The sequence below is a fragment of the Lissotriton vulgaris genome, chromosome 11, assembly GCF_964263255.1.
Source record: "Lissotriton vulgaris chromosome 11, aLisVul1.2, whole genome shotgun sequence".
NCBI lineage: Eukaryota > Metazoa > Chordata > Amphibia > Caudata > Salamandridae > Lissotriton > Lissotriton vulgaris.
This window is the reverse complement of record NC_141699.1, coordinates 880,710,506-880,736,921: the sequence shown is the minus strand read 5'-3', so window position 1 is coordinate 880,736,921 and position 26,416 is coordinate 880,710,506. Positions and strand designations below refer to the sequence as shown.

Genomic DNA, 26,416 nt, shown 5'->3' with positions numbered 1-26,416 from the left:
GAAGCATGACACTAAGGGATTCTTAGTGTGTGAGGGGCATTTTAAAAGCACATAGGGCTAGATGTAGGTAAATCTAATTTACCGATTCATAAATACCGAATTTTACCGATTCGGTATTTATGAATCGGTAAATTAGAAGGAGGCAGATGTAGGTAATTTATAAAACATAATTACCGAATCTGTAAGATTCGGTATTTACAGATTCTGTAAATACCGAATCGGTATTGCCCATTGATTCCTATGGGCCTTGAAGCCCATAGGAATCAATGGGAAATACCAATTCGGTATTTACCGAATCGGTAAATACCGAATCATGCAAGGGTGCAGGGGGTGTCACTTTGACACCCTCTAGCACCCCAAGTACAGGTTTGTGTGACATGTGGCACACATACATGCCCTAAGGGCATGTCTGTGTGTCACATGGCACAGGTGTGCATGCACAGATGTGCATGCACACCTGAATTCGGTATTTTACCACCCAATAGGATTGGGTGGTAAATACCGACTACTAAAGGGCCTGTGGCACTCTGTGAAGTGCCACCTACATATTGATTTACAGAATCGGTAAATTTACTGATTCGGTATTTTACGGATTCTCTATATTTACCGAATCGGTAAATTTACCGATTCTATAAATCAGATGCCCCCTACATCTCAAAAGCCAAATACCGGTCGGAAACGGCCGAAATCGGCCGTTTCCGACCGGTATTAAGGCTCCTACATCTGGCCCTTAGTGCCTTCATCTCACCAATCTGAGGAAGAGCCTTATACTACACTTTATAAAATCAAAAAAAACAAGAATTAAAAATTTATCACTTGCACTTTTTGATAGAATCTTTTTGTTTATTTGTGTAATTATGGTGCACTGAATGGTATTTGGAGTGTATGTTGCATTGAGTGCAGTGTAATTATGTAGCATATAATTGTGGCACTGAGTAGTCTTGTGTGTAGTGTGTGTTGCATTCAGTAGAGTGTAATTATGTGGCGTGTAATTATGTGGCGCTGAGTGATATTTGGAGTGTATGTTGCATTGAGTACAGTGTAATTATGTGGACTTTAACTATATGGCACTGAGTGGCCGCCAATTATTAGCCGCCAATCCCTCACTAGGAAATTAAATGTGGACCATTCGCCTCTAATGCATAATTACAGCTTGTACTCTATCTGCAGGCAGGAAAACAAAGAGCAGCCATGGTCTACAAAAGCTAAAGAAATGGAGTAGTTGTGGCCAGTCCTTAATCTGGGGTATGGCTGCTCTGTCCTGAGGGCAGGTGGATTCCGGACTATGGTTACCCCAGATTTTTTGCCTTGTGTTTAGCTGGTTTTCGACTTAGTTGGCCTGGGATCCTGCTAATCAGGGCCCCAGGCTATCTGCTCTCTCTGTAAAATGGACTCCATGTACCTTAGGTACATACCTAATTGGATATTGGGTCACTCTTATGAGTCCCTGTACAGTGTACCATAGGTACCCAGGGCATAGGTGCACCCAAGACCTACCAGGGGCTGCAGCATATCTTTTGCCACCCCTGGCTGGCCATCCAAACTGACACAACTGGCTGATCACTCAGCTGGGGCAAGGTTGTGTAATCACCCCTTGCTTAGATATAGTATACCTATGTCTAAACCTTATATCTGGACACATATACACCTATAAGTCACTCCTATGGCAGGCCTTAACAATCCTGAAGGCAGAGTGCTTGGTTTTATGTGAGATGGTGCTCTAGCTTGAGCTGAGCCTGTCTGCAGCTTTCGGAACCATGTCCTTATAGCTGTTCTAGGATAATGCCATACCATATACTCTTAAGTGCATTATGGACCTCGCGGTCAGATGCTAACTTTGGTTTGGCTTTATCAAAACATGTTGTGTACGGTGTCATACGCTTTGGAATACTACCCCCTCGCCAGCCCTGGTGACGGGGGTAGCATTCCACCCTTCTAGAGGGAGAAGACGTGTTACTTCCATTAATTCCGGTTAAAGTTAACCAGAGCCTCAGCATCACAAAATGGATGCTGCTGCCACAGACAAAAGTCTGACCTCCTGCTGCTGGGAGTCCTTCCAGTAAAGGAGGCTTGGACAATAGGTTTCCTGTCACAGGGAGGTGCTAGCACCACCCCAGACAGGCAATAGTGTATTGGGGCAGGGAGGGCTGAATGAAAGGAGACACTGTCTGGGGCACACAAGGTGTCCCATGCATAGGCCAGTTCAAACCGGTGCTGGGGCACTCCAGCCCCAGCTCTGGTGCGAAATTGGACCAAGGGAAAGGGGTGTAACCACCCCCTTCCTGGGTCCCACCCATAGGAGGGACCTAGCAGGTAATTCAGCCCCTAGATTTGGTATATAGGTAGGAGCTGAGTCCCAAGACTTTAGATAATCCTGACTGAAACTCTGATACAAAACTCTGGACCCTTCGACATCCTACTCGACGTAGAAGAGTGAAGAATCTCCCTTGTGGTCAAGGAGTGACCACCCTGTGCAAGCAGGCACCATCAAGCGCTCAACGGTTTGCTTTGTCGTTGCTCCTGCCGGAACTTGAACACAGAGCCTGACAAGACCCGGACTTCCAGACATCCAACAGCCCAATCCACAGCCCCAGCAAAGCTGAGACCCGTGGAGGCGACGAGAGACGTGGGAACGGCCATCTTGGAAAGCCAGCGAAGTGCTTTCCTTGCAACTTCTGAGGCACCCTCTAAGTTGTGCATTGGGGATTGAGAAGCCCCAGCCCCGAGCACCAACTGCACCGAAGATCACCTCCACACACCGCGTGCTGCGTGGGGTCCTTTTGCATTTTCCTGCTCGACGCGTCTGTCCGGTCACTTGCCCGTTGGCTAGGGGCCTCTGTGACGACGAAACCGTGAATTTCCAACGCTGGTCTGGTTGCTCCAGACTGGCCCTTGCTCCTCTGAAAAGGAGCAGCCCATCAGACCTTGCTGGTCTGATCCAGAAGACATCTTCGATTCCTGCGTGCGTTGCATTTGCCAAGACCTGTTGATTCCGAATCGAGAACCGACACTGCCAACAGCGAGAGCCTTCGTGGGACAGTCCGTGCCCAGCACCTGGTCATCGTCGACACCTCCTGGTCAACGTGGCAGCGGAGACTAGCTTCACGACAGCACCTGATCGCATCCCAACATTGCCTGGTTCCTTCCTGGTTCCATCCTGGTCACTGGCTAGTGACCCAGACTCTGTCCCCTCTGCTTTCAAGTACTCTTCATCCTCGATCCGCCCTCGGATCCAACTGGACTCTTCTCTCCTGGTCGCCTGCAGCATCTTTTCTCCAAGGCTCCATAGAACTCCACGACGAAACCCGACACACTTTGACACCTATGCACCCGCTTCCTGTGGGTGAGGTAATGCGAGTACTGCGGTGCTCCTGTAAAGGTTTACACTCCTAGTGTCCAAGTTTCAAGTGGTTAGCTTCTAGTCCAGTCGGAAGACTCCTACAACTTTAACTTTCTAACTTTACGCTCCCATTGACTTCTATGTGTGAACGCGTGTGCATTTAGACACTGCACCCGCATCCCGTGGGCCTCCTGCTCCCTAACTACTGTTAGGCCAGTGTAGCCCCAGCGATTCCCAAGGCCCTAGGCCTTACCATTGTTCCTGACGTAGTTCTTATACCACTATTTTATTATATGGTTTAGCGGGCCACTAGGGCCTATCCATATTTGTGCAACTTTTGTGTGTTATATTAAGTTACTTGTTATGTGCTTGTGCTCCTGTGCTCATAAAGAGTTCAGGGGGTTGTTTAGAAATAAATACATATATATTTTGAATATATAACCTGTGTGGTGTCCTTTCATTTGGTATTAAAAGGATTGCATATGGTAAAACAGCTGGCTTCACATGCCCTCTTGAGTTTAGCCTAAGACTGCTTTGTCCATGCTACCACTAGGATAGCTGGTCTATAAGGTTGACTTTACAACCATCACCATAAGGGTTGTTTGGACTGGTGCAAGGTGCTCACTAGAATAGTGAACATCATATACCAGGCCAACTTCTCACATTGGTGTGCAGCGGTTGGGATTTGAGCTTGCTGTAGTTTTACCAAGTGTTATCTTTGATATCATTTGAAAGATCACATGAGGTACCTTAGGTACATATAACATGACTTAGAATACATAAGTTCTACTGAACTTAGTTGTTGTAGAAGAAAGGGCCTAGCACACCCTGACTACAACTCCTAGAGAGGTTCTAGTAGGTAAACACATAGTGTGGGTAGGTGCACACACCACACCTCACTAGAATCATGTCTACCACAGGTGAGCCAAGGATGACTCTCCCTGTGGGAGGTGACCCTACAAGGGCACCATCTAGATATGAAATGCTCAATTTCCAAGAGATGAGGCACTTGTGCACCTCAAGGAGATTGAAACAGGGTTCTAACCCTACCATTTCCCACCTGATAGAAGTCCTAGAAAGGGCTGATGCTGAGAAGGCCTCTAGACAGGGACCCTCAGCTCAGGCAGAAGAGGTCTTACCCTCTACAGATGATGCATCTGATCCTACTATCATGAATGAAGAGGGAGATGAAAACGAGGAAGGCTCTGAAGAAGATATTTTCCAAGATAGCCAGGTTCAAGTAGGAAGACTTAGCCAGGCTAACCTAAGCCTACATGGGGCTGACAATGGGGAACACCCCTACAGACCTATTAGTAGACTTAACATGGGGTATGAGAGGAGGTCGTCTCACTCAGGTGATTCCCACCACTCTCAGGCCTCTAGGGGATCCAATAACCTTGCTCAGAGAAGGGTTGTTTGGACTGGTGCAAGGTGCTCACTAGAATAGTGAACATCATATACCAGGCCAACTTCTCACATGTCCACTATGTGTAACTGGTCTGCAAGGCTGTGTTATCACAAAGGTACTTTATGCGATTTTATAATCAAAAGAAGCTTCGCCAACTTCACTATAGTAGCTGCTTGAAACAAAATTACAAATCCTGCCGAAAGCACACATTATTATGGGAAAGAACCGTGAAACCTCAGTTGTCGTAAAATGTGCACGCAGGCTATGTTTTGTGACTCTCATGGTCGTGAAGAGGGAACCTTCGCATACTTTTGTAGGGGGGTTTATAATCCTGCCTACCAGCAGGTTCCTGCACCATAAACAAAATCTTATTTTCACGACCTTATTTCTAATCCCTGAGGAGCGAGACCGGTGTGCTCTTCAAAGCGAGAAATTCAAAATTATGGGTCTGTTTCTTAAATGTTGTATCTGAAACAAACCTATTTTTACCAAGTAATTTTAATTAATGTAGTTTGCTAGTGTGTATGACCCAGCAGTTCGTGCGCATATAGAAATAAGTAAATAAAAATCTCCTTTTATATAATTTTCCTGTTCGTGGCTGTTATCTTAACAGTGCATTCTTTCTTTTTCTGATGCAAAAAATGTTGACAACTGCATCTTTTTTCTTGGTTTATTATTTTTCTCGGGGAAAAAAAACACTCTGCTTTCTCTTTGAGATCTGAAGAGGGCAAGGGAATACAAACGATACAATATGCAGAATTAAAATGAAATATGTTGCAACAAAACCCTTTTTGAAGATACTATTAGTAGATATATGAACCAATAAATGGATTTCATCGACTGCACGTCCCACTGAGGCCAATAAGATGACTGACTAAATCTGCCTGTTCTGCTTCCCGAGGAGGAGGAGGTGGATCACTGGAGAACCCGTGGGTCAGCAAAATAACTCAGAAATGCACAAGAGGCCGCTTCCTGCGGTGCCGAGCCTTTTTAAACCTGATAGACTGAAGAGCAAGGACTGAATAATCTCTGCGTCGACTCAGCAGCCTGTGATTCTGGGCAAATCACTTAATCTCCTTGTGCCTACAAAAAATGAATGCATCTCTTCTATAATGTAACAGGTGCTTGTGTGAAGCGCTCAGATGCCTTCGGGCCGAGTTTGCGTTACATTAAAAACAAGACAACGCATATCTTCTTTACAAAGTAAAGGAGGCCCTCCCTTTGTAGGGGAAAAACAATATAATTCTGTTAAATGAGTGAACGAAATGCATTGGGGCAGAAAAATAAAAGGGAAACTCAGTGGGACTGAAGTGTGCGTGAAAAGGAGAAGGCTAGGCTTGTATGAGAAGCAGGAGGTGTGAGGAGGAAAGTGAACTACAGGCAGGCGGGCAACTAGAGCCAAATTTCGGGGGGGGGGGGGGGTGAAAAATGTTTCGGGGGGAGGGGCCTAATTCTTCCAACCACAGACAGAGTGGCTTTAAGAATGGGTGAACACAACAAAAGCCTAATTTACAATGAATGGTCTTTTGAAGACCTGTTAAGTACTCTTGTGCGGCTGCAATTAGATGCTCCCCAGCCTACGAATATGTGTCAGCCCGGGCTGAAACACACGACGGGGGGGGGGGGGCGGACGGGGGCTGAAGCCCCGTGAGCCCAATGGGTGTTGCGCGCCTGGTCACAGGAGGCTGTACCAGTGTCTGCTTGGGCAGTGAGTAAGTGATCAGGTAAGAGGACAGTGGGAATGAGTGTGAAGGATCTGGTTTGAACATTGGGGTGAAGCAGGTCTTTAATGATGGGACACTGAATGATAGTACAATGAGTGCTCTGGTAGAACGGCAGTAGGAATCTGGTAACCGGGCTGTGAGAGTAAATGTGAGGCTCCCAGTGAGAGGAAAGTGAGGTTGAGTGTTTTTTTTATTTTTTATGAACTGGTGGAGAGAGTGAGTCATGGGGACGAGACTGGGAGCGAGTGAGGAATCTGGCGATATCTGGGAAGATGCAAGAGATCTGGTAAGAGGACAACAAGAGCATAGCCACCCTGACGCTTCTCCAACCCAGAATGTGACCCCGCCCCCTCGTGCACCTGCAGACATTGCTGGGTCCATTAATGGGAAGTGTGTGAGGTGAATTGTAGCGGTAATGGTGGTGGTTGTGGTGATACTGCCGGGGGTGGTGTGCGCATATAGAACTCCTGGGCTCGCATCGGCGACCCATTTGTGTTGTTGGCACAGCTCGCTATTCACAGAAAACGTGACTTCCCTTTTAGAAATGAGAGGCTTTCGCCCCCAAGGAGAGATGTGTTCTGGGAAGACTAAGGCGAGAGGGCACAGGGGGAGGGTGACATGGAAAAGAACAATACAGATCGAGTAAACTTGGAACTGGAAGGAGGAATGGTGTTGAGGGAAGGACGAGAAGGAACAGGAGGGTGACGACGAATGAGATTAAGAGACAAGACAGAAAAGGGCGTGAGACTGAAAAAGATAGAATAGGAAAAAGAGGATAGTCGAATAGAATGAAACTGAGGAGAAAATGAATAAACAGCGAAAAAAGTGTAAAAGAATGGGAGAGAAAAGCAGGAGAGAGAAATGAAGTAAGCGGCAAAGAAACGATAAGAAAATAAAACGCGGAGGTAAGGAGAATGAGGAAGATAAACTGAGGAGCGATAGTAAAGAAAACAGGAGAAAGGCGAGAGATGGAAGAGTACGAGAGAAGATAAATAGAGGCCAACGACGAGAATACATCAGAGAACAAGCGATGGGCGCTCTGTGCTGGGGGAGGGGGAGGGCCATTAAAGGAAGGGGGCGGATAGGAGCCTGTGAGGCCTCGCGGCGGAGATCAAAGGAAGGGTGGGAGGGACATTGGCGAGCAAGCATATGGGGGTGAGGGTGTGTGCAGCCTGGTGAGCTGACTGCATGGGCAGCAGAGGCAGAGCGCAGCACAAGCACATGAAGTGTCTGGTAGCAAATGGCAGTTGTTCACAATGCACGTGGTTGTGCTCACATGCACTGTACCCGATCCGCAGTTTGGGTACACTTTTGAAAGCCTTATTATAATCTTGCCAGCATCCCTATCGGGATTGCTTAGGCGAGACCTAACAAGCACGAGAGTGGGAAATAAAACATAAAAAACACACGAGTATGCATGAGACTTGTGTAGCCCCAGCAAGTACGGAAAGCAATTACATGCTCGCCGGACATGAAAGGGTGCCCGGAGAGAGGCGCTTAATTACCCATGACAACAAAGAAAAGGCAGGGACGGCAGATGGCCGCTCGGGCACGCGCACTCAAGCTTGTAGCCTGCCAGCAAACGCCCGGGTAGCACTTTCAAAATCCCCTTTACTAAAAGTCGAGCAACAGCGCATGCGCTGTTAAAAACTGTTAGTGGTGCTATTAAGTGCCCATCTACAAACATTTCCCTGCACTTCTGATTCCCACGTCCACATCTCATTATAAAAGTCTTTGACGTATTAATACTGAGACCAAGGTCCTTCATACAATTGGGAAAGCTATTTAAAACCTTCTGAAGACCAATCAAAACTGCATCATCCGCATATAATAGAGCAGGAATGGGACGGCTACCTATTTGGGGGAAATCTCGAGCATCCTTTAAGAGCGCCTGCCCTAACCCATTAATGTAAAGATTAACAAGCACTGGCGTTGCCAATAGGTCTCGCATTAGGAAAGTGTGAGCTATTGGTATTGTAAATGACGATTATTTTTTTAATATGTGTTGGCATTGAAAATATATAAATTAATAGCATTGTTATTTACAAAGCCAATAGCTTACACTTTCCTAATGCGAGTCCTATTGGCTATGGGAATGCTTGTTGTTAGCCAGCAAGGACAGTGCTGTTGTGGTGCTGAGTGATGCTGTTATGGTGCTGAGTGATGTGGTGGTGTATTAGAGTGATGTGGTGGAGTCCCAGAGTGATGTGGTGGTGTCCCAAAGTGATGTGGTGGTGTCCCAGAGTGATGTGGTGGTGTCCCAGAGTGATGTGGTGGTGTCCCAGAGTGATGTGGTGGTGTCCATGAGTGATGTGGTGGTGTCCATAAGTGATGTGGTGGTGTCCATGAGTGATGTGGTGGTGTCCCAGAGTGGTGTGGTGGTGTCCCTGAGTGGTGTGGTGGTGTCCCTGAGTGGTGTGGTGGTGTCCTTGATTGATTTTGTGGTGTACATTAGTGATGTGGTGGTCTCCCTGAGTGCTGTGTTGGTGTCCCTAAGGGCTGCGGTGGTGTCCCTGAGTGCTGTGTTGGTATCCCTGAGTGGTGTGGTGGTGTCCCTGAGTGATGTGGTGGTGTCCCTGAGTGATGTGGTGGTGTCCCTGAGTAGTTTGGTGGTGTCCCTGAGTAGTGTGGTGGTGTCCCTGACTGATGATGTGGTGGTGTCCCTGAGTGATGTGGTGGTGTCCCTGAGTGATGTAGTGGTGTCCCTGAGTGTTGTGGTGGTGTCCCTGAGTGGTGTGGTGATGTCCCTGAGTGGTGTGGTTGTGTTGTTGAGTGGTGTGATGGTGTCCCTGAGTGATGTGGTGGTGTCCCTTAATATTTAACACAGAAACTGTAGTAATGGCCAGGACTACATTGCAACATTCTGCTTAACAGTATCTAAGGGGATATTTTTTAAGCAAACGAGCCTGTGGACAAATATGTCAAGTAATACCATCCTAAGGGTTTCAATCTATCCATATGAGGTGCTGCGTTACTTAAAAAAGTAGACCAAATCAAGTAATGGGAATTTGGCTAACTTCAGTGGTGTGATCAGAATTTCACCCTGGCCTGATTTTATAGGAGCTGGAGTATGGCGAGATTGGAGTATGGCGAGATTGGAGTATGGCGAGATTGGAGTATGGCGAGAATGGAGGATGGTGAGAATGGAGTATAGTGCGAATGGAGTATGGTGAGAATGGCCCATGGTGTGTAATCCGGGGTGGGGAACAGCAGCAGTCTCGCAGGGGAGGTAGTTTGACTGTGGTCAGTCTTACACTGTCCCTTAAATCATCTGAATGATGAGGCTGGAGAGATAGCTTCCCTTGTATAGGCGGCACGCAATGTATAGAAACTGTCTTAAAGCATCCTAGAAGATTGTGCCCACTCCTAACTGAGGGAGGAATTGGCCCCTCGCCAGACCACAAGGCCAAGCTCGAGCAGCGCAAAGCACGACTGGCGATGTGTTGTCACAATGCGCTAATTTCACAAACCAGGCCTTTGAGGCGCTGCTCGGCGCGGCCCAGCAGATGACTGAGTGAAAGGGCCCGTCTGCCTGCAGCTCTCTGCAGACAGGGAGACGGAGGGCCCCGGGTCTCAGACAGGCTGACTGGCTGCTGTGACTCTGCATGCTGTGCCTTTATCTGAGCGGGGCTGCCCTGCAGATGGCCGGGTGGTCTCACGGGTGCACAGGGGAGGACGCCTTTGATTTATTTGTTGTGGGGGTGGGTTCCCAGAGGACTGCAGGCGATTTGCAGGTTCTGATGAGAGGGCTGTTGTGGGCTGGAACACCTGCCTGTGCGGTTATTCCTACAGGCTCGCATGAAAAGGGGTTGGATGACAATGTCAACAATCTTTGGCCTCCCTCAAGACATTCAGCGAGTGTGGTGAAACATTGTATAACATGAGAGTGCAGAAACAGACCAGACACATACGAAAGGGCGGGGCTAACCTGGCAGGAGTGTGATCAGTGTGGGTCCAGGAAGGATAACATGTGGCGGGGACTTAATGTGAAAGTCAGTGAGGGACACAGTAAAAATAGGGCAGACCAAACTTTTGGGATTGTTTAAAAAAACATGTTTTTTTCTTTTTTGGGCATCGGAGTTCAAGAGGCGTCAAGAGCTGCCCTTCAAGAGAAGTACATTCTGTGATAGTGTGGACGAAGGGAGGTACCCCGCAGTGGATGTCGGTGCCAAGGAAGGGAGCAGGGGGTGGAAGGAATAGAATAGGCTGTGTGGAGTAGAAGTTGGCAGCGGATTTCGGAGGAGGGGAGAGGGTAGTGAGTGCGTGCGAAGAGGAGTACTGTAGAGAGAAAGGGAGTGGATGGGAGGAGGCCCCATGGAGGAGGAGGAGCGAGAGAGAGAGAGAATGGAATGTGCTTGTGAGATAAGTGCGTGTGTGCACGAGAGACAGAGCCGCTGAGAGTCTTCCAAGAGCACATGAACGCCGGTGATCAGGTCTGTCTCGTGGCCCCTTTCTTGCTGAGTAATCTTAAGAATTCTGTCTGTAATCAAAGCCTATGTCAGCATCTTTACTGCTTGAGCAATGATGAAAAAGACGAACAGATTATCACTTTTGCGCTGTGGACCCGTCTCCCCCTAACTGCATGTCTGAAGTCAAGAATGTTAACACTAGTGTGGAGCCACAACCAGAACATGTAACTTATTTGCCCTTAAATTCAGAAACTGAATGTACCGGGATAGGTAAAGTGACACGTTCAACTTGTGGCTATAAGCCTGTGCAATGCCATCGCACATTGAAGCCATGGCATGCTTTTAAAACACACACAAGTGCTTTTGCCTGTTTAGAATGGATTCAAACTAGCATTGGCGAACAGGAATGAAAACAAGAAAATACGAGAAGGAAATACGAGAAGGGAGGGGAGAATGGCAGCAGCAGATGAGCCTGATTAAAGCGGATGAAAAGGGAGGGGGGAGGAGAGAGTGCGATGCGAGCAGCAGCAGGGAAGGGGGCATATTACGAGGGAAGCCGGATGGGGGCGGGAGAGCCTGGTGGGGGAGCGTGAATGCGCGAGGGGAGGCAGGCGGATTGGGAGGGAAGCCTGATGGGGGCGGGAGAGCCTGGTGGGTGGGCGTGAATGCGAGAGAGGGGAGGTGCTGGTGTGGGAGGGGGGAGATGCTGGTGTGGGAGGAGTGCTGCTAGGGGAGGAGAAGCCGGATGGCGCGAATGCGAGAGAGGGGAGGTGCTGGTGTGGGAGGGGGGAGTTGCTGGCGTGGGAGGAGTGCTGCTAGGGGAGGACTGGGCTGGGCTTGGATGCGATGCGCACTGCATGAAAACCGCGGGGCTGAAAGCCCTTTGGTTTGAAGATGTTTTCGCCACATGAATTCTCGCTACGCTCGATGCGCGCATCGATAGGTCGCGAGACCTAAAAAGGAAGGGGGCAAGGACACACCCATGCCTTACCCCCCTCCTGATGGGGAAAGAGGCAGTGCGCTCTCCGCCCAAGCCAAAACAAACGCATTTGTGCCTTTGCTCCACTATAGAGACGCTTAAGAAAGTGAATAATATTATACTCCACCCCCAGGGTTTCTAAAATCTCCCATAGTTTAACATGCCTCACACAATCGAAAGCCGCAGTGAGATCAACAAAAGCTAAAAACAATCTGTCCTTCACCCTGATGTACTTCCCCCATAAAAATAGCTAAGTTGAGGCTCTGTTCTACTGTCCCTAATCCTTTGCGAAATCCATATTGGATATCAGATAAGATCTGATTTTCCTCTGCCCAATCCTGTAGGTGTTCCAAAATAATTCGCCCAACTACTTTGGCCAAGGAATCCAATTACGAAATAGGCCTGTAACAGGCAGAATCCTGACGGTCCCCTTTTTAGGTCTCGTCTACGCAGCGTGCAAGCGCAGCTTAGTAGGGGCCTCTTGGAAACGCTCTGTACTTCGTTGGAAACTCGTGCATGTTTTGCACTGTTTCCAATGAGATCTCGTGCATGCAGAGCGTCTGCCTTGCGGGAGCGAGCAGTGGCGCCATCTGTTTGTAATTATCGCGACTTGCTGCTCGCTCCCGCAAGGCAAACGCTCTGCATGCACAAGTACTCTAACTTTTGCGCTGCGGGCCGCGCTTGTCTTTCAGCGCTTGTTTCACAATTGCTGATCCACCTAAAAATGCTCAAATATAAAACAATGTGGCGCCGATTTTACAACAAACGCCATGCTTTAATGTTATTTGCAGCTTGGCACCGTCACATCACTAGAGCCCGCCCCCACCACCACCTTTCGCTCCGACATCTCTGCTCGCAGTTTCCTCCATTTTGAAATAACAGCACCGACTGCGTGAGTAAGCGCCTTCTTTTAACATGGCCCCTGCTTCACGGGCAGCCACGCACGTACCAGGCAAAGTGCTTTTTTTAAGATTGCTGTTCCACCCAAAAACGCTCAAATGTAAATCAATGCAGTTCCGATTATACAAGCGCATGCTTTATTTGCAGCTTCAAAGCGCTGCGCTTTATTATTATTTGCTGGTGCTGCTCTTTTTTCACTATTGCCCGCCAACCTCGATTTTTAAAAAAATACTCAAATTTACATTAGCGTGGCGCTGATTTTAAAAGCCCCAGGCTTTAACTTTATTTGCTGCTTCATCTGCTCCCCCCCAGCCACCAAAATCAGGCTGCCCATTTGACGCTCCTCTCACGTCTTCACCAGCGGCAAAAGCCTCTTCCAACCATAATAATCCGCCGCTGTGCCGAGCTCCAACCTGCCCACATCCCCACCTCCCCTGAAGCAGCTGATCAGCAGCCCACAACACCAGAACAAGTTGTGTGGCTGCCGGAACCCGATGCATGTGAGTACTGGTTTTGTTACATATATCTTTAAAATACCAACTTACTTACATAGACTCGCAAATGGTACAGTTACTTATGCCTTCTTGGCTGTGTGTAGGAGACATGCCACATTAGTTCTCCGAAATGCATTCTACTGCTCAAAGGATTAGGATATAAGATGCATGGAAACAGGATTAGGATATAAGATGCTTTTTCTTTACTAACACGCTTCCAAGTTGGACATAAAAGCCTAGTTAGAAAGTTATTGTTTGTTCGGTGACAAAAGATTTTTTTTCTAGACCATGTTCAGGAACATTCTTCCTGCTTTCCATCACGTGTGAATTAACTCTATCAAGCGCATTTTTGCCAGGACCGTCCCAGGGCAGTTGGATATACATTTTTTTTTCTCTCATTCTGAACAAAAATGACTGTGCTTCCCTTATATGATGTCTGCATAAACCGAAAGTTGCATATCTGTGTTCGCACAGTCATGTACCCTTTGTTGCACCCACAGCTGCTAAGAAACTAGGGAAAATGTATATTTATAATACTGACCAGGATTTAAAATACTGCTATTGCAAAAAGCACAAGTTCTGAGGCCTCCCAAACTAGGACAAAAAATTTCAATTTTTCTTTACTTCCCCTTATTACCCCAGTAGGATAGCATTACAATTAGAAGGCCTTTTCCAACTAGCCTCTTCCTTCCCACATCTGTTTTGTTCATTCCTCCCTCCCATCCATGAGCACCATCTAGTACTGTGCTTGGCTGCTAGCTGAGGAGTTCAAACTCTCTCCTTATTAGTTTGAGACTAACACCAACCTATTTCCTACTAGAAGAATATCCTCTGTAAATGTGCTTTGTTCAAGCCCCCTGTAAAATGTATTAACACAAATGTCACTCAGCGCCACACACTACCACGCCAAACAATTTAACTCTACACATTTCCATTCCATAACCCATAATTCCACAACAAACAACATATTTCAACTCAACAACACAACTACATACATCCAATCCACACCACAAAATTCCACATCATGCCACATAATTCAACACACCACATAATTAAACTCCACAACATACCACTCCACCGCACAAATTGGCATTCCACATAATTACACTCTAACACACAATCCCACTCCACATAATTCAAGTAGACTTAATACCACATAATTACTATCCACATTTTTCCATTACACACCATGCCCTGTAATTCCACTACACAAATCCATACCAGACAATTCCACCACATACAATTCCCAAACGAACAATTCCAAGCCGCATAATTCCACTCCACACACATCCACTTCAATCCAAAACACATGGGTAAAACACATTCTCATTTACAACACCAATACCTCTAACTCTCACAAATGTGAGACCAATTTGCATTGCAAATTCTTGTTTGAACATAGGAACAATGGTGGATTCCACCCACATTGAGGCCTGGCAACTAGCATTTATAATTTGTGTAATAGTGGGGGCCCAGAGGTTAATGTTGGACTTATATAGGTCCACCTGGACCTCTTCTGGGCCCGAGGCCTTGCCACCTGAACTCGCTAAAATAGCTCTATTTACTTCCTCTAGGGTAAACTGAAGGTCCAGGATATGGATGGGAATTTCATAAGTATCACTATGATGACCAATACAAATTTCTTGCCCATTGTATATCTTAGAGAAATGAATCCAATGGGCCTCAGATAAGGCTATTTCAATGGCCGGACCCCCACCTGAAGACCGAAATGGTGTTTTGACTGCTTTCCAAGAAGAAGCACTGTCTTTCAATTGTGAGGCTGTATGAAGGGACTCGCATGATTCTTTTCTGAAAACTTTCTTTCTTTCTAGAAGGGCTGATTTGTAATCCCTTCTGGCCTGCCTAATCTTGATAATATTCCTCTGTGTATTTTGCAACTCACATTTCAAACAAGTATATGCTCGGTGCACTTCGTGTCAAACCACCGCTGAGCAGTCTTTTTTCCACCCTGTTTAAATAACACTTCGCTTACCGCACCTATTATTACATGAAAGGAGGATAGAATGCTCTCGGAAAAGGCTAGCTCACTCAGGCAGATGTCAAAAGCAGGTCTACACTTAGTAACCAGGTGTTTTACAACTACATCCGGGTCCACCATTGTAGTGTAGTTCCTATTTCCCAATAGGCCCTGCGCATTGGAATAACATAAACAGTAGTATCGACGTAGAAGTGCGGATCTTCCAGGCCTCAACTGACTATGCTAAACTTAATTGGGTTTGTTACCAACTAGCTCAGAGGTCACTGGAAACTTTCTTGACTGAATAGGAAGTGATCAGCTTCCCTGGTACAGACAAGAAGGGATTCAGTTTTCCAACAACCGTGCAACATGACAACTTTGCTCCTCAGATAAGAGTCAATCTCTAGAGTCGTGTGAACAATAGATAGTTATTTTTCTCAGTCAGTGGTTGTGCAGATTACTTTCACAATATGTAGAGAATAGAGAGACGGGCGTTTTCAATAAAGGGTAACATTTATTGAACAGCCTTTCTTCTCGTACAAGAGAAATGAATTGCCACAATTGCAAGACTTGTTATTATAAAAAGTACGTACAGTAAGATGAGTATTGCGAAATAATACTGTAAAAGCATTGATATGGTTTCTTAGCCATACAATGGTTTAAAATGAATAAAACATATATACATTCATATATACATTAGGCTAAAATTCTCAACTGGTGCTTCTAACTACGCCTACCCCAGTGTACCTGACCTAAGCCTAATACTTGGGAGGGGAGTAAGTAAGTAGCTTTAAGTTAAGTTGGTTTTGCCAAGGTTTGCTTCAAGAATTCTCTCTAAGGGTTTAGTCAACACCATACCTCTGGAATAGAATGATGGAGGTCTGGTATCTCCTTCAGGGGCTCGATATCCCAGTCACCCGCAAGGGTAGGCTGGAAACGCCGGAGCTGGATTTCTCTGCAGGAGAAAAGACAGCGTCTCTCTCAGCGCGTCGAGGAAGAGGAGGGGCAGCGTCCGCGGGCAGCTTGCATCTGCTGGGCTCTTGCAGGGGGACGGCTGTTCAGCTCCTAAGTTCACCACACCATCGTTCGCTCATTAGCAGCGATAGCAGTAGCGATAGCAGCGATGGTATCATCAGTAACGAGACAGCAACTTCAGCATTTGCTTAAGGCAACGTTGGTAATATTTATACCTGAAAGGTGCCTTGTTTGACGTAAGTTTTTGGACATAAGACGTCAATAAAGATGTCACTAGGAAGTGATCGTCTATCAGTGCTCATTAGAGTTCTATTACTAATCAAAACATAGCAAGCGGGGCTTTCCCAGGTTGCTGAGTTTTTATCTTGTTGAAGAACTCAGAGTGTTAATCTAGGAATCTTAGATAGTAACTTCTGCTATGTCATTGCACTAATTAGCTGCAAAGGAAGTGGCAGAGGAAGCGATTCTGAAATGTGGCTCTATTCGTGTGAGGCCAGAGACGAGTTTCTGAATATTGCATTTGATCGGTTATGCCAATATAGGGGTACAAGGGGATTATAGCCGTATAGGGGCATAAGGTCACAGTATCGATCAGGGTCCTAGATTAGAACGCAACACCATATTCCAGCGGAGAGTGTATCCGATAACTTTGTCAATTTTTACATTTGCTGAGGCCTGATCAACCTGTTCATTCCTTCCTCATTTACTAGTAGGGAGTAATATTGAAATACATAATGGAAAATGATCACTCCGTGGATTAACATCAACTGTAAAAGAATGCAGCTTAGATGCATGTGTGTTTGACAAAAATATATATAGTCTATTGTTGAACATAGGCTTCTGCCATTAAAGGTCTGCGGCATAGGAGCAGGTCTAACACATAACATAATTCATTTGTAAATCCTAGGTCCAGGTTAAAAACCAATTCATTGAACAGCTCACCTGTGCTAGAATGGCAAAAATGGGTGTTACTTATACCTTCTTCAACATGGAAACCACATATTGTATTATCCTCACAGGGGCACAATGCAGTTAAAATCTCCGGAAAATATTAGCATCTTATCTCTAACATTTATATTACACAAGGTTTTTAGTTCATTACCCAATTTCCTAACCACAGTAGAAAGGCTATCGGAGGGAATATTGTTATAGAAGTTAACTAGTACAATACAGTAAGAAACATTTGAGTGCAATATAAATAGTTTATAAAATGGGGACTCAAGATAAGACTTAATCTTATTCATATTTAGCTTGTTAGATATGTACGGACAGAGCCCACCTTTGGCTCTACCATGTAAACCCCCTACAGCAAGGGTATTAAACGTTTTATAACCGTTTATATGTAATGCTACCTTCAGCCAAGTTTCCTGAAAACATAAAATATAATATTTTAGTGTAAAATCCGGCCACTGTGGATTATCAAATTTAGAGCGTAGACCTGATGTGTTCCAGGATATAAGGCTAGAGCCAGAACTCCCATTCATACAAGGGGGCCTGGCTGCCACCAAATTGTGGGGGTTACAATCACTATGACAAAACTGTCTGAGCCATTACCTGAGGGTCAGATAATTCAAGGGAAGGGGCCTGACCCCGAGGAGTAAGGTCAGTGACCTGGACTTCCTTCTCTATAGAGGCCGTAAGTGACATAGAATTTTCCTTCTCTGTTATGATTAGGGTTCTATTATCCTGTCTTAACACCTTGTCTGCAGGATCCCCAAATCGGTCAACTTCAGATCTTAGACAATAACTCTAAGAGGCCAGTCAATCACCATCTTCTAATGTATTCAAGATATCAAAGTGATTGCTTATTGGAATTGCGTAATTTAGCTGGCTACCCTGATTAAACCTCTCATTCCTCTGCAGTATACCATATAGTCATACAGGGAGAACACAACATTTGTGATTGATGTCTTTGTGATGGCACCTTAACTACTCATATGGCAAGTTTCTTGATAGTTGTGTTAGATGTGGACTCACTACCATAACGTACAGACAAAGATTATTTGGTTTTGAAAAACGCTAATTCCTTTTCTTGATCATTGCTAATGTTCACTTTCTTCCATGTTATCTGGAACAATATTAGTACATTGAGTTACCCTTACCCAGCAAAATGTGTTCTTAAGATGCACTGTATTTGCGTCTTCTAATTACATTTTTCTGGAAACCAAAAATTAGCAAAAGAAAGACACTATCTGCACATAATTATAACACTGCAAGAGTAAGATTTCTTATATGCTCATACATGGTTTGATGCTCCCACTGTCGAAGATAAGAAATAAAATCTTTGTGGGTATTGTGCCAGATCATCATCAATTGGAATACGTTCCTCTTCTAAACTTCTGTTTATCAACAATATATCTATAAAATAAGTAATGTGGCCCCATTGCATTAACGATTTTCACTTGGTATGCTTCCACATCTTCCCCTGCCCTCAAAACAAAAACCTCCCTAAGTGGAACTGATTCAGAATATCCCTTGATGAAATATGGGGCATTTTTAAAATAATTTTCCTTGGTTGCATTACTCTCTCCCAATTCAGCTTAAATGTGAAGTTAAAACTAGCAAGTTCTTATCTCCCTCTGTGAGCCTACCTGTTGGGTATTTTGTTCCTTTATATTTTAGCATACAATAGCGCCTTACTATCTTATATACCCATACACAACTTATTTTACACCTTTTTTTTATTGTTCCCCAGGTATTTTTTAGCTCTACTATATCTTACATAGGCTGCCCCAAGGCCCCCCTATCACCCTACAAACACTCCATATTACCAGGGGGCTGCCAATAACCTTATACTGTACATATTATTACACTACAGTTTTTGCTTGCGCAACATTGCTTACTAACTTTTTGCCTTTTATGCGCCTTTATACACTTCAGATGTTATAAACCGCTATATTTCCAACCAAAATGTTTCCCTATTTCTGCTTACAGAAAATTATTTATTATACTATTTTTTATATGCACTGCTTAAAGCTTAAACAGGCAACTAAACAAGCAGTTACAAGTAAAGTCACCTTGCACAACAAAACACATTTTAAATAAATTGGTACAGCACTTGTAGTACCACCAACCTATATTTCTCTATACTATACTATATTAGACTATACTTTATACTATATTTTATCATAATACAAGCACACACAATCCCACTTCATAAACCTTCCTACACTTTACTCAACACCACTACATGCTAAACTACTCAACTCCAGTAGATTCCATAATAATTTCCTCTGCTCTATACTACACCACTTAGCTGTACCACACTACTCTCTATAGCAGGGGTCTCCAAACCGGTCCTGGAGGGCCGGATCCATGCCAGATTTTTAAAATTACTACTTGTATCTCAATGGGGATATCCCAAAAATGTGGAATGGATCTGGCCCTCCAGGACCGGTTTGGAGACCCCTGCTCTATAGGTCTACATAAACAAAATTCGAGCTAGTAATGTTGCATTAATATTTGCTACGCCAAAAACTCATACTTTTACTGATGTGAGACCTATTGCATTGCAAATGCTTGTTTAATATGTCTCAAAGATAGGTGTCCGTCAACGTCGGAAAGTACACTTTGAAATAAGAAAAAAACCAAATAACCACTGCATCATGACTCGTGCTTACTAATGCATGCAAGTGCTGGCGTCTTAACTCTGAGGCTTGCCATTATGTATTTTTATTTGTGCTTGTTCTTTTTGCTGATAATGAACAGAATCAGCAAAAAAAGCAGGGACAAGACGAAACTGTCAGCAACAGTTTTTAATTTTGAGGCCTATTTGGCTTTGCCAATGCTTGTTAGATTTCTACTTTTCATTTATTTGAACATTAGTGAAATTATTTAAGGATATGTCACTGGCTGGTCATTGAGATTACTGCATCTGTTTCTAACCCCTACTACTTCCTTGACTAATCCTTCGTTGCTGGACTATTCTATTTTAGTGTCCCTATATAGGCATTGGTTAATTTAGATATCCATTCTTAGTGTAATGGTTTTGGTGGCTCTGGGAAACAGTTTAAACAATTCTGTCACAGGATAAAGCTCAAAAACTACAGTCTTCCTCAGGACCTAAAAACGACGCACACCCAATGATAATATGCATGACCTAGTAAGGAGTTTGCATATTTATTTCATGTTTTGTAATCTAATGACGTTGCTAGAATTTAAAATGGCACCTTCAATATAGATTGGCATGTAATTCTACAATCGCGTTTTCTTGAAACTTAGTCATGGTGACTCAGCCTTTTTTGTTCTTGCAAGGCTGATAAAATGCATATGATAAATTATGAGACTCCTGTAATTTGTGCCTGAAGATTACATTTTTTGGAGGCATCATACAAGCCCCTCCCCATGACGAATGCAGACAGACTGAGCCATTAATTGATTAGCTTTCCCATACAAACTCATTAGCAGCTGTTTGAGTGCCACATTTCTAAACAAATATACTGCATTCGTCCTAATTAGTGGCTAGATGACATAAATGTGACTCGTTGGAACGGGCCAGATTGCAATGGCCTTCCTTGCACCTTCTTTCGGAAGAACTGTGGACTAAAGGAAAGAGATGAGTGCGGACTGGTAGGAGAGAGTGCTAGTTGTTATGAGCTCACATTAATTGATGCAAGTTAGCAATCCTGATGAACGTAGCTTGACTCACCCTTTGTTTCCTTGTTCATCTCTAATTCTTGACTCCAATTCTCTTTTCAGAAAACCATCTTTAGTTCTGGTACACCTGTTGCAGCAGCAACAGTGGCTCCAATACTAGCAACCAACACCCTGCCCTCGGCAACCACTGCAGGTAAGTCATGGCCCTATAGAACACGTGCAATTGTGAGTAAATTAAAAATATAGTGTGTTCTTATCTTCAATTCGACCCAAAACAACCCTATCTGTAATGGGGAACCAGAGCATTGATTTTTCAAAGATAATTAAAATACTTTAACTTTAAGGCCTTGGATACAATAAATCATTGCAAGCGGTTAGTAGCCAACAGGCTAAAACTCCTATTGGCATCTTCTTGGACTAGCCATAGCTGGCCAGGGCCATTCACAGGGACCACTCCGGTAAAGGGGGACCGTTTACCAGTTTTAAAAGTCCTCCATTGTTTTTTTTCACTCAAAGTGGTCCAGTCAAAAAGTGATTTTGATTCTGTGGAAGAATGCTGTATATATGAGAGGAGTTTTCCTGGGCCACCCTGGAGTTCACAAACTTCAGGGGTAGTTTCTGGTCTCAGGACTCAGTGTCTGAGCTAACCACAGAGGGAAATGGCGCTGCTGTTGTAGAGCTCGTGGTTTAGGCCCTTGCATCAGCGTTCTTTGGACACACCAAGAATCTCATCTTATGGCCTACTGAAGGCATTTGGAGGATGTTGGTGCAGTAGGAAGTGGCTCCGCACCTGGATCCCCTTCACCTGGTGGCTGGACGCCCTTTAGTCTCACACTGCCAGCACTACTGTGTTCTGGAAGAAGCGTGGAGCGGGCGCCTGACTTTGAGGCAGAGGCCCCCACCAGGGCCTCGGTGCTTACTCGGCCATGACCTCCCCTAGATCTTTTGGTGATACTGTGATGCTACTGGGCAACAGGACCAAAGTACACTGAAGGACACCTGCGACATGAGTATAGCAAGAGTTCTGAATTGCTCCTAACATGGAGGTTCACCAGACCATGAGCCGAGCGTCCTCTCCCCAAAGTCACAAAATGAAGATGCAGCAGATGACTCTGCTTCAAGTTGTTCCATCTTCCGCTGCTCAGTCATGAGGACTTGGTCCCCTGATCTGTCATACAATCATAAAGGATGTCCTCTGCCTTCATGATAAGTGAGATCCCTATTTATTTATTTATTTTATTTTGAAAGTTTTATATAGCGCGAACAAGATCTTCGCAGATATCAGAGCGCTTTACAGAGGAGGGGAGCATGTATACGCAGATACATCAATCATGTTAGGAGTACATCGAAGTGATATCATAAGACAATCAAGTAAATCAATTTCAGAGTCAACATAAGATACAAGGGTTCGAACAAGTAGTACAGATGAGTATCGAGTCTTTGTAGTTTTCCCCAATAGTCGTTCAAGTGTATTTAGCCATGAGGATTGCTTTTACTTCTCTCTTGAACAGTATGGTAGAGGTGATGAGCCTTGTTTCAGGGGGGAGCGAGTTCCAAATCCTGGGGGCCATTCCTGAGAAAGAGCGTTTATAGGTTTTTTCCTTGCGGAATCTTTTAGGCTTTAGCAAAAGATTGTTTGTGCCTCTAGTGTTCCTGGAGCCTCCAGAAATCGTCAGCTTCTGAGCGAGGTATCCAGGTGAGCTCAGGTGTACAGCCTTGTGGGTCAAACAAGCGATTTTCAGGTGTATTCTGGCTTCAAACGGCAGCCAGTTCAGGGATTTGAAGTCAGGGGAAATGTGCGAGTGTTTTTTTGATCCAGTGATAAGTCTCGCTGCGGCGTTTAGAGAGGCTCTTATGGGTGCCGTAGTAGCTAGGGGGAGACCGCAGAGGGCGGTGCTGCCATATTCTATTCGAGGTATGACTAGTGATTGTACCGCAGTTTGGAAGTCTTTGGCTGGAAGGAAAGGTTTAAGTTTCCTGAGGGTGTTGATTTGGTAGTTTGCTCCCTTAGTTGCTTTGTTGATGTGTTCCTGCATGCTGAGATTGGTGTCAAGTGTTATGCCCAAGGATTTCGCTGAGTCCACGATGGTGGGTTGGACATTGAGTGCTGTTAGGTCTTTAAGCCACATTTGCGCGGTAGTGATCTTCGCGGGAGGTGCGATCAGGAGGAACTCTGTTTTAAGGGCATTGAGTTTGATATGATTAGCGGCCAGCCAAGATTGGGTGCTTCTGATCGTTGAGTTCAAAAGCGTGATGTCTTTGTGTGATTGTAGTTTGAGATAGAGTTGGGTGTCATCAGCATACATGTGGAAATGTACATTGGATTCTTGCAGCAAGGTGGTGAGAGGTTCCACAACTAGGTTGAACAAAGTTGGGGATAAGGAGGATCCTTGTGGTACGCCTAGCGATACAGGTCTTGGTGCGGACATCAAGTTGTTGCTCTTGAATTTCTGCGACCTGTTATGCAGAAAAGAAGTGAACCATTTGAGCACAGTTCCAGATAGGCCCATTCTTGTGTTTAATAGTTCGAGTAGGTTCTCATGTTTGACGGTGTCAAATGCGGAGGAGAGATCAAGGAGGATAAGGAGGCAGGTATCATTATGATCTAGTATTTGGAGGGCGTCATCGATTATGTAAATCATGGCAGTTTCCGTACTGTGATTGGCTCGGAAGCCTGATTGGTGAGAGTTGAGGAGATCAAATTGATTAATATGTTTGGTCAGTTGTATTTGTGCGCATTTTTCCAGCAGTTTGGCAAGAGTCGGAATGTTGGTAATGGGACGGTAGTTGTTTAGGTCCGAAGGGTCGGCTGTAGGTTTCTTTAGCAAAGGTGTTACTTGTCCAACTTTGAGGGAGTCTGGAATGATCCCTTGTTGAAGTGAGCTGTTAATGATTTTGGTCCAGAGTGGAAGGAGCGACGGGGTAAGGACTTTTACAGCGTTAGCAGGAAGGGGGTCTGTGAGGTGATTGGATGGTTTCAGAGTGCTGAGCAGTTTGCCAATTTCTTCTTCCGTGTAGGTGACCAAGGTTGACCAGGTTGCATTGTTTTTTGGTTTAGTGGGTGTTATGTAGTGGGGTTTGGGATAGAGGCTTGCGTCCATGAGGAGATCATTCTTTATGTTATCCGTTTTTTGGTTAAAGAAAGAGGCGAAGTCTTCGCAGGAAGGGGCATTGCACATAGTGTTGAGAGGTTGGGGTTGTTCTTTGGTTTGTGAACGGATAAGCTCAAACAGCTTTCTCGGACGGTTTTTGGCTTGGTCTAGCTGACGGCTGAAGAAGTCTGATTTTGATCGTTTTATTTTCCTGAAGTAGGCATTTCTCTTTTTCTTCAGGTTTTTTAGGTTCAGTGCAGAGGGGGCTGATCTCCAGGAGCGCTCTGCCAATCTCATGGCACGTCTATCGTCATTGAGACTCCCGTCATACCAGGGATTGGAGATTTTTGTGGTGGCTTTTTTTAGCTGCAAGGGCGCGACTTCATTAATTATTGCGGTCATATTGTTAAGATAGTGATCAGTCAAGGATTGGACGTCCTTCACGCCAGCCGGAGGAAGTAGTAAGTTGTAGCTGTTGGAGGGCAGAGAGTTTGAGTTTAGTTTTTTCATGTCTCTTTTCCAGACTTTGGGCCTGGCGGATTGGATAGGGTTAAATTGAACTTTTTCATTGATGAAGAACGTGATGATATGATGGTCCGACCAGTCACAGGGTTGGATAGATTCGAGTTGGATAGCGGCCTCTTTTGAGATGATAAGGTCGAGGATAGAGCCTTTCTTGTGTGTTGGACTGTTGCAAATTTGTGCAAGGTCAAGGGCGTTGAGGAAATTCTTCAGACCTTTTACCACCGCATCATTATGATCATTCCAGTGGAGGTTGAAATCCCCAAGGTATATTTGTGTGAGTTGCCGGCCGGAGTTGGTTGAGATCATGTCCATGATTTGTTGGGAGAAGGTGAGGTTGTCACCGGGTGGGTGGTAAACGCCGTGAAGAGTGCAGATCGGTTTGCCCTGACTGATAATATCTAGGTTGATGTATTCACAGGACGATGGGGAGGGCGGGGAAGGTGAAGATACTTTCAATACAGAGAGGTTGCTCCTGTATATACATGCGATTCCACCACCTTTTTTATTGCCAGACCTGTCGAGTCTAGTGATGAGGTAGTTGGGGGGAACCAGAATGTCCATTATAGGTGTAGAAGACTCTGTTAGCCATGTTTCAGTCATGATGATTAAGTCCAGATCCAATTTTAGGATGAGATCGGCGATAGCGACGGAGTGTCTAGCGGCTGATCTGCAGTTTAGGAGAGTGCATTTGAGACGGGGTGTGTCGAGGGTGGAAGGGTGCTTTAGGGCGAGGGGGACTTTACTGTGGTTACTATGGATAGCGACTCTGTTGTTCAGTGTGGGGGGTCTAAGGGGATTGGAGTGAATCGTAGGTATGGCAGTGAGTGTGTCGGGTGTGTTGCTGAGGGGAGCTGGGTCATAGGAGCGGAGGAGGGTGATTGTGTCTAGGTCCGAAAGAGGGTTGCAGGAGCGACGGGGGTGGTTTTCACGATTGTGAACAGGGATTGAGGTCCAGTGTGGTGGAAGTCGAGTGCGTGAGTTCGCCGCCCGGGTGGAGGACCAGTTGGGAGGGGTGGTGATGGTGGAGACGCGTGAGTGGTGTCTGGGGTGTGTGCTGAGTAAATGTTTGATGATGTGAATGTCTTGTTTGATCTGTTGGAGAGTGTTGGGCGGGGGGTGGCTGGAGTGTGATAGACAGAGTAGTTGTTGTTTGATGCTGTACATGTCTTCTTTGAGTTGGAGGAGGGAGGCCGTAATGTGGTCCACTGAGGGACATGTGTTGGAGGTGGGGATGGGAGGGTCAGGCGTGGATGACATAGGGGGGAGGTTGGTGGTGTGGATGAGAGTATTGGTGGTGGGCGTAGAATGCATGGTGGAGGATGGGCGTTTATTAGTGGTGAAGAGGGTGGAGGTTGGGTGATGGGGGGTAAGACTGGGGGGGTAGTGGGATTGTAGATGGTTCTATTTAGAGAGGGTCGAGTTGAGCTGATGGAGGTGGAGTGTTCTGTGTGATTAGTTAGTGGGAGGAAGTGGGGGCTGAGAATGGGTGGGGATAAAGGGTGGGGTTTGCCATTGTGTGTGTCGGTCTGATGTTGATCTAGGATAGGCGGGATGCGGGTGGGAGCAGTGGTATCAGGGGTGAGAGGAACGGGGATGAGGGCTGGTGTGTAGGTGGAAGGAGTGGGGTTGTTGTTGTAAGAGGGAGAGAGATCTATGTCTGTGTTTGAGGGATGTGGGATAGCTATGGTAGGTGGGGGAATGACTAAGGTGCCGGGAATAGAGGGGTGGTGCATGTCTTTTTGGGTGGGAGCTGTGGTATCAGGGGTGGGAAAGTGGATGAGGGCTGGTGTGTGGGGGGAAGGGGTGAGGTTGGTGTAAGAGGGTAAGTAATCTATGTCTGCTCGACGGGAGTGAGGTAGGTATGGTAGGTGGGTGAGTGACTGGGGTGTCGGGAGTAAAGGAGAGGTGCATGTAGTTTAGGGGTTGGGGTGGATTAGAATGGGTGTGGTTTGAGGCTGCGGTGTCAAAGGGTGACGGGAATGGGTGTGGTATGGGA

The 26,416-nt window shown here is 45.6% G+C and overlaps 1 protein-coding gene across 1 annotated transcript in view; it reads left to right on the top strand.

Moving 5' to 3' along the window:
* SAP130 (Sin3A associated protein 130) overlaps positions 1-26,416 on the top strand; it is a 988,428-nt gene that overhangs the window by 152,209 nt on the left and 809,803 nt on the right. Inside the window, exon 9 of the mRNA XM_086942556.1 lies at positions 20,906-20,996. Within this exon, the coding sequence (XP_086798682.1) occupies positions 20,906-20,996 (91 nt within the window). The remainder of the gene's footprint in view (positions 1-20,905; positions 20,997-26,416) is intronic.